Genomic DNA, 8,778 nt, shown 5'->3' with positions numbered 1-8,778 from the left:
CGGGGTGGTCATGATGAGCCGCAGGATCAGCATCGGTAGCAGCGGAGCACGGCTGCAAATGGCTGCAGTGCGGCGCGGATGAATCTCGCGCGTTACTCCGCTCCGCTCGTTTTAGAGCTAATTGCATTTCCTGCTATCCCCCCGCCCCTTTCACCACCACCACCACCCCGCGACCCGGTGGTAGCAGCGTGCGACACCGCGACTATTTCCGCCTCAGCTCACCAGCTCACCCCCCTCAACCCCCTCGCGCGTTCGTTCTTGCCAGGCCTCCTCCTAAGCTTCTGTGTGCCGCACATTGCGCCGCACTCACTGTGTGCTCGCTTCGGCAGCTCGCGTTGCGAGAGCAGCGTGCGCGTAACTTTTCATTGCGCCGGAGAGGAGGGAAGCAAGCAGGGGAGAGACAAGGGGGGAGGGCTGGCAGCTCGAGAGGATGCCACGATGTCACTGGCGCAACCCTCATACCGGGCCTAGCCCCCCAACCCCAACCCCTACCTCTCCCTTCCCCAACCCCCCGTCGCGTTGCCGCTCGCGCCCCGCTGGTTTCCAGGTTTCCGGTTGCGGCTTCGAGCCGCTTGCCTTCAATTTCGCCCCAGTTTCAGTTCGCGCTCGACACCGACCAACCAACCAGTCAAGGCGAGCACGGTCCGCTGGCTTGTTGTGTGCGCCTCGTGGCACCGAGAGGAGGGTGGTGGTGGAGGCCGCTGCCGGCTGCCGCTGCAGCTGCACACTGCGCGGCGCGTGCCCGCCACGTGACCCGCTGAACCGGAACGCACGACGTACATATATTCCCCTTTCGCAAAGGGGGTAATAAAAACAACTTTTTTCTTGTCTCCACATTTTCCCCACCAACTGCTTTATGTTAATTTAGAGCAAACTCATTTGAGTTGCCGTGGAGATGGACCCCCCCCCTCCCCCTCCCCTTTTCCTCGCCTCTCACTTTTCGTAGCACCACACCCTTTGAGGGGGGGACCACGGACCACGGAGTCGCAGCTCGCCGCACGGCCGCACTTGCCGTCCCTTTCTGCGCCCTTCAGATCCTCCCCCCACCCCTTTCTCGGGTCCTGGTGCCGCCCCTGCCTCCGCGCCGTCCGTCCCATCCCGAGACCCAACAGGACTAGGCAGCTCTTCCCCTTTCCGGCACGCAATGAATACCTCGCCCCACCCCCGCCCCAACCCCTTCTCGGTGGCCCGGCGGTCCAGCCAGTAGTCGGACGCTCAAAGCAAAGTTTTCCCCGGGGCGCGTGTGGCCGAGGGGGGCCGAGCGGCAATAGGGAGGGGTAGTCATGGGTAAGGGGGGCGAGGGGGAAGGGGATGAAGAGGGTGGGCTCTGCATCGCTCGGGATGGACGTGCCACGACTGTAAAAAGGGATTCCAAAGTAATAAGGCGTTAGCAACTTACTTGGGGCATCCTCCGCGTCAGGCGCCACACGCCTAACCGGGTCAGAAGGAATGCGTCGAGAGTTTAACCCGGGTGGGGCGGGGCTGGGCGGGGCGAGGGGTGTTTCACTTTAAATTCTGTCGAACACCAATTTTTCTGTTTTTCTTCATTTTTTTCTGATTTTTTCTGACTTTTTATGAATTTCTCTTACCTTTTGTTGATTGTTTAAAACAATTTTTTAATGATTTTTTCGTGATTTTTTTGAGGGAAGGACCCCCTCAGGGTGGGGCCCTGCTGCGGTGCAGATAGTGTTCGTTTGCGCAGCGTAGGGTGGCGCGTCAACGGCTACAGCTACAACACGACATTAAAGCGTGAAAAGTTGTGGGGAGAAACATCCTGTACCGTCACCAATAAGTTTCCGTCACGCGGGTATTATTGCCGTTTTGTCTCAGACGGCCTTCAGATCCGGCCCTCTCGAAGTTGGTACGGTAGCGCACGGAACACAACGGGGCCGATAACTTTGTTCTTCGCTCGCGTTCATGTTCTTTCGCCCACTACTTGCCGGAATCCGCGTTGTTTGAATTGTGAGCGTTGCAGCTTTATACGCACACACATTTCTGCCGAGGAATTACGAATTGTTTTGAGTGGTTTCACCGGGTTTCACAGAAGAATGCCGCGCGACACAATTTTCCTCAAACACTCAACAGAGGGGCTGATTTTTGCATTATGAAGCCATTCTTTTACGCTTCCCTTCCTTGTCATCGCAGCATCCTGTCGGTCGCCGCGATGAGGGGGGGCCAGCGCCGTTAGTGCCACTGCAACAGCTGCTGCCGCCACGCCGCCCGCCGCCCCGCCGAGTGCGCTGCTTTCGGAAGGAAGTGAAAGGCGCGGGGGGTCGGGAGGGGGAGGAAAGGGGGGCCCTTCAAAGCCGGGCTGAGTTGGCGGACTCATTCTTCGCCCCCGCCCCCTATCTCCCCTTCCCCCTTTTCCTCCGCCTCGGCCTCGAGTCTTCAACTCGAGCTCGGCCGGCATGGCTCTTCATTCCCCGGGCGCGCTCGGCGCCGCGTTGGCCCCCCCGCCGGACCCCAATCGCGCAGATAAGAGTCCCGCCCCGCCCCGCGCCAGCAGCGCAACGCCACGCCACGCCCTGAGCCGCCCCCGCCCCGGGGCCCCGTAGCACCCTCGCCCGGCTCTTCGCGGTCCTCGTTGTTGTCGAGAAGGACGCTCATTAGAGCTGCAGCTCGTATGCCTGAGATGAGGTTAGGGTGGGGGAGGGGGGGGGTGGATCCCCCACGTTTGCCTTAATTACGTATTTTCCAACAAGTTAAAAGGCAAGAGATGTTGTGCCTGCGACATATCTCCAATAACATGGGAGGCGATATCAGAGGACCAAACGACGAAGAACAAATTTGACACACGACTCTCTTCTTTTGTCACCAAACACCCCACCTTTCTAAATCACACGTGAGCGAACGACAACGCAAGACAACACGCGAAAAAAAGAATCAGGATAGGAGATTGGGGGCGACACGTGTGCGCTCTACTAGCGACTCGACTCAAAGTTCGGTTTGAACCCCAGTGGTTCGTCTCCCGTCGCATCACTTCTTTCAGTCCGATTCAACTTTTATCAAACTCGATCCGGGGGTAGTAAGTCCATACTTACCGCCTTTTGGTAGACCCTACCGCCCATACCATCTTATAGTGTATTTCGACTAGCGGAGGAAGAAGAACGGCGGGTAGAACATAAACGGTACCGATTGATCGAGAGCTTCACGCCTCTACGTCACGCCGGTAGTGGGGGTAGGCGCTCGGCCAATCAGGATCTTTTAGGTTCTACCCGCTATTCTTCTTCCTCCGTTGGTCGAAATACACGATAGGTCTCGCGCACCGTCTTCTTGCGGCCTACCCCAACACCCGCCTGGCCCGGAGCGCCGCCGCCGCCGCCGCCGGGATTTCCTTTTATCGCATGACTAGCGCTACTGGGGCGCGTCGGGCGTTCCCCTCCCCCCGGAGGCGGACCCCGCGGTCGTCCAGGCCACGGAGTTGAGAGATTCGGTTGGGACACTAGGGGTATGCCTGGGGATGTCCAAGTTAGGGATCCATTATTGGTACCGGTGGGCGCCGCCCGCAGCGCTATATGCAGAGTGTATCGGGACAGGGACGGGACGTCCCCTCCACTTCCCCATCCGCAGTCGCGGTCGCGCGAGGAAGAGGGTCAAGTCTTGTCAACTCACAGACAGCGAGCGCAGCGCAAGGCATCTCACTTTGTTGCCGCCGGACCGGACAGAATGGAGCTGTAGGAACACCTGCGTCTCTCGTCCTTGCTTCCGTACATACTCGTCAGTCCCGACGTCGTTGCCCCTTCGCGGGCCGTCGCTGCTGCACTAGCTGTACTAAGGTAGGCGAATCGACTGTGGAGAGCCCTCAGGAGGTGGCGTGGCGTAGCGCCGTGCTCAATCAAAGCAGAAGATAATAAGCGACATACAAGCAGAGGTTAGATTTCAAACAGTTTAGAGCGGGCCTATGCATCTAGCACCTCGGTACCACCTTTATCAAAGTTTATTACGACAGTTGAGTCATTATAATCGAGTTAAAATAGTACCAATAAAGCATTTCGGTGAAGTTAAAATGCAGAAGAATGCGAGGAAGAGGAAACGGAAATCACTATGCTTTTACATGGGATTTCCGTTTTCTTGTTCCCTGCATTCTTCTGCATTTCAGCTTTACCGGAATGCTTTATTCAAAACGTTTCTTCACTAACCTAATGACACCTGGGGTGTGTCCGAATTCTCGGCCGGTCCGGTCCGGTTTGCTCGCAGCCGCACCAGTTGCTCAGGGCAACCACACATTCGCGACAAGGACACCGCAGGTCGCGGGGCTAACCTCGCGAGTTTTCCCCGTAGTGGGGTAGCTAGCGAATCACCCCCGTCGCAGGGGTGCAATCCTCGCGACTCGCGGCTTGTCATCTCGCGGGGTGTTCGCGGTCGCGGCCCTCGCGGCGTCGCGGGTGTTGGTAGCAGCCGAATGGCGGCTGGCGCGGCTCGCAACGGCCGCAGAGCAAACCGGACGGGCCGCCAAACTGCACAGCAAAACACAGCATGGTCGCCGGCGTTCTGCTTTGATTCGGCACGACGCTAAGCCACGACTTCTCCTCAGTGCAGTGCTACCTTTGCTCTTGTTCCTCTTATCGGGCAGCTTCCATCGACCCCGGTCGACCCCAATGAGAAATGCATGTCGAAACGATGTGGTTTTGACCAGTTTTCCATCGTTTCGGTGTCGTTTCGACCTGTCATTTTTCACTCGGGCGTTCTTTCCCATGCTGACCCAGACCGTGTCTTATTTGCAGAGCATGGAGAAGCTATCGGACGACGTGTTGCTGATGGTGCTGGAGGAGCTGGAGGAGGCGGAGGACATCCTGACCTTCCGCGTCGTCTGCAAGCGGTTCGCCGCCCTTGCCCTGCACCCGGCCGTGTGGCGAAACTTTGACGTCAACTACGACAAACCTTACTGCTCGTGCCCCCTGCTGCGTATGGCGCCCTGCATTGACACGATTTCTATCCGCCTTCCTGCAGAGGGCTGCCTCCAGCGGGCGTGCACCGCGACCAGGTGCGCCGCGGCGAGGTTGTGCATTGGTGTGGACGGGGCCTCGCACGCCGGGCACGCTGCAGCCATCATCAGCAGGCAGGAGACGCTCGGTCGGCTCATTGACGTTGAAATAGAAATCAGCTCCGCGGTGGCGGCTGGTGATGCCTGCATGCTGTTGAATATGTTGGCGTCGACGTCTCGCTTAAAGAGCCTCTGCGTCATGGATCGCGGGGAGGACCGGCTGCCAACCGCACACAACCGCATTCTGGCCAACACTGTGGTCGCGCCGTCGCTGAGGGAGTTCGGATGTACCCTCTACGCGCTGACGGAGCCGTTTGTGCAGTTCATCCTGTCCGAGCACGCCGCCACCATCGAGGAGGTTAACCTCGGGGGCTCCCCGTCCACCCTGAGCATGACATCGATTGCGCCCCTGCTGGCCGGCGTGACGAACCTCAGAGAGCTGACGGGCAGCTACCTGCCCGGGATGGAGGCCCTGGCGGCCTGCAAGTCACTCAGTGTCCTGCATCTCATCATGTTCCACACCGAGAGTCTCAGCGGGCCGGCCGTCGCGGGGTCGGCCCAGCTCCTCCAGCGCGCTGAACAGCTGCGTGAAGTGACCCTCGAGTACGAGCCCGCGGTGCGTAGCGTCGCCGACGTCGGCGCAGACCTCGTCCTGGCTCTCGCTGCCTCCGGTCGGTCGCGCGTGGAGAGGCTGCACATCATCAACTATGGTTGTGGTTGTGTTGGAAATCCCCCCTTGCTTCAGCTGCTGGTCAGCGCGCTGCCGTCGCTGTCGGCGCTGCGGTGCCTGGTGTTAGAGAACGGCGCAAAGAAACCAGACGCGCTTCTGATGGCCATCCGGCCCGACGTGGCGCCGTCGCTGCAGAGAGTTGAGGTGTGTCTGTCCGAGGGCTGCGCTCACTTCTGGCTCCACGGCGACACGGTCAAGACTGTTATGGCGGCGAACCCCTCACTCCATATAAAGTTGGACGCCTCGAGACTGGTCTGTGGTGGTAATACCGCGCGTTGCGGGGCATGTCAACTGGGCTGCCACGGTGAACTGAGGGGCGATGGTACCTTGAGACGTGATCTTACTTCGGGGTCCTTCCCTTGCGTGCCTTGCATTTTCTCTCATGACCCTATGGATGAGTGTTCGGAGGACCACAGTGAAAACTCATCCGAGCTCTGGATCCACCTGCCTTTATGAATCGTTATGTGCAGTTTTGTAATAGTTTTTCAGTGAATAAAGGGTCAGTTTTCTTTCCACACAAAATCTTTTCTCGTCACACCCAGAGGCACCTGCATTTCCACGTCATACGCGTCAACGACATTTGACGGCCTGACTGGTGTTATGAACATCTTACTACATTCGGTGGCGCAGTGGCAGAGCGCAGTTTTGTACTAATTTTTGTGAGATCTCGCACTAATTAAAAGCCGATATCAAATTTAATAGCGTCCTCCCCTCCATTCGCATCACAATCACATCACCAGCTGCGCTACGGCACTAGATTCGTAACCCCCCCCCCCACGACACCCGGGGCCCCATGATCACTGTGCATCGCCCCTCTCTGTCAGCCGCGCACGGCAGAAAGGAAATCTACGTTGCTTTTGCGAATACTACGAGAGCGTGTTTGGGGATGTGAAGCGACGAGCTCCAGCGCGCTCTCTTGGCGACGTACCTCAATTTCAGTGTCGTATTACCCCCCCCCCCTCCTGGTCCAGTCAGTCCGGTCTCTCCGTTCCGTTCCTTTCCGCCTTGCACTGGGCTTGCAGTGCAGACCAGTCAGAGTCCAGTAGTCAGTCAAGTGCGCCTCTGGTTCTGAGCAGCTCCGGACCAACTACAATCAACTCACCCCACACTCACTGCCAAGGTAAGAGAGTTGAAAATGCACGAGGGAGCTTTCTCATAAGAGGCACAAGAATAATGTAGCCCCAGGGAGATGGCGTGGCGTTGTCTAAACAACGCCACGCCACCTAACGGCACCTCCCTCTTCTTGTTCCTCTTATGTGACAGCTTCTTCATACGGGTCCAGGTTTTCGCGTAGAGTAGACTTTAGCACAAACTGAGAGCAAACTGTTCCTAGGACGCGGTTTACGTCTCTCGTGCGGCTCGATGGCATCGTTCGTGCTGACCCTGGAGCAGCTGCCGGACGACGTGCTCGTGTTGGCGATGCAGCTCTTGTCCGTGGAAGACATCCTCGCCTGCCGCCTCGTGTGCAAGAGGCTCTGCGGCCTGGCCCTGCACCCGGACGTCTGGCTCCACCGATCGCTCAAGGACGACGAGCCGCGCGCGGACGCGGTGCTGCACCTGGCCCCGTGCCTCGAGAAGCTGACCGTCACGGGCCGAGTCCCGACCTTGGCGGTGACCACGACCAGGTGCGCCGTGGCAAGTTTGGAACTAAAGAAGAACAGCTATAGAGAGTTCCGTAACGCCGCGGAGTACGCCTTTGCCGTGCGGAACCAGGAATTCCTGGGGCGTCTTAAGAAACTTGAACTTGATATATATGGGGAGGCTAACGCAGACGTGCTGTACAGGACTGTGGCATCGTGTTCCGGCTTGGACTCGCTCACTGTCGTTTTCGGTCCCCAAACCACCCACCCTGTTGTTCATGGGCCGCCCAGCTCGTCGCTCACGATTTTCAGGTGCGGGGTCAGTGCAAACTCGACGTCCTTTGTGAACACCATACTGGCCGGGCACGCGGCTACCCTGGAAAAGGTTGAGATAAACAACGCAAGAATTGAACAATTTGACGTGGGGGAGACTACGACGGCAGACCTGTTAGCCGCCATGCCGAGACTCCGAAGTCTGCTATGCGACAGTACGTTTTGTGGGTTTGAGGAGGTTGCGGCGTGCAAAACGCTGAGAGACGTGACCATTGAACTGTGGATTTGCTCCGGTGATTTCGGCAGCGTTGCAAAGTTCCTCCGCCGAGCCAAACAATTGCAACGTGTCCGCCTGGAGAACGGCACGGGAGTTTCCATCGGCGAGCACGGCGCGGCGTTAGTCGACGCTCTGGTTTCGTCCGGGTGGTCCCACGTAGAGCGACTGGCCCTTTATGAGCTCGAGGACGCACAGCCGCTGCTCCGCGCGCTGCCCTCGCTGCCCGCCCTTCGCCACCTGGACTTGGTGAACGCTGATACCGAAGACGAAGACGAGCGAGGTCTTTTTTATGAGTTCGAGGCGTTCGAGGACGCACGGCCCTTTCTCTACGCGCTGCCCCCGCTGCCCACCCTTCGCCACCTGGACGGGGTGGACGTGCTGCTCAAGAGCATCACCCCCGTCACGGCCCCGGCGTTGAGGCTGCTGGAGATTGAGGTCGTGAGCGTGAAGTGCCCCCACGCCTGGATACACAGGGCAGCCGTCAAGGCCGCGCTGATGGCGAACCCGCTGCTGCACATCCAGCTATGGTGCTACCCTACTCGAAGGCCAGCGCCCCAAGAGTGCGAAGTGTGCGAGAGAGACTGTCATCAAGGTGTAAAGTGGCACGAAGTGAAGAAGATAGGCCTCTACTCACATGACCCTGAAGAGTGTCCCTCTCCAGAGGATCTCACTCCAACTAACGACGACAACAACTGGAGGAGGTCGTTATTCGAGCGCCCTAACGTCGCGTGTACGTGGATCCATATGTAATTTATGAACTTGTGATTGATTTTGAACTTATGCAACTCTTAGTTTTGTTCTGTCAGACATGTTCAGGAAATAGGTCAATACTTTCATCGTTTTGTATTGTTCATCAGGTTCTTTCAACTCTTAATAAATGAGCAGTGAATGATAAACAAATAATTTTGTACATACCGAGTGTATCTTTCAATGC

The 8,778-nt window shown here is 57.9% G+C and overlaps 2 protein-coding genes across 2 annotated transcripts; both read left to right on the top strand.

The window, feature by feature from the left end:
- Window positions 1-3,591: 3,591 nt before the first annotated feature.
- On the top strand, window positions 3,592-6,224 carry LOC113203763 (uncharacterized). Its single transcript, XM_026418612.2, has 2 exons — window positions 3,592-3,776; window positions 4,725-6,224. The coding sequence occupies exon 2, from the start codon at window positions 4,728-4,730 to the stop codon at window positions 6,168-6,170; it is 1,443 nt and encodes a 480-aa protein (XP_026274397.2). The 5' UTR covers window positions 3,592-3,776; window positions 4,725-4,727; the 3' UTR covers window positions 6,171-6,224.
- Window positions 6,225-6,730: 506 nt separating this feature from the next.
- LOC113203764 (uncharacterized) lies at window positions 6,731-8,731 on the top strand. Its single transcript, XM_026418614.2, has 2 exons — window positions 6,731-6,834; window positions 7,048-8,731. The coding sequence occupies exon 2, from the start codon at window positions 7,077-7,079 to the stop codon at window positions 8,592-8,594; it is 1,518 nt and encodes a 505-aa protein (XP_026274399.2). The 5' UTR covers window positions 6,731-6,834; window positions 7,048-7,076; the 3' UTR covers window positions 8,595-8,731.
- Window positions 8,732-8,778: the final 47 nt, after the last annotated feature.

Source organism: Frankliniella occidentalis, unplaced genomic scaffold (genome assembly GCF_000697945.3).
Source record: "Frankliniella occidentalis isolate FOCC.00 unplaced genomic scaffold, Focc_3.1 Scaffold212, whole genome shotgun sequence".
NCBI lineage: Eukaryota > Metazoa > Arthropoda > Insecta > Thysanoptera > Thripidae > Frankliniella > Frankliniella occidentalis.
This window is presented reverse-complemented; position numbering and strand designations above follow the sequence as displayed.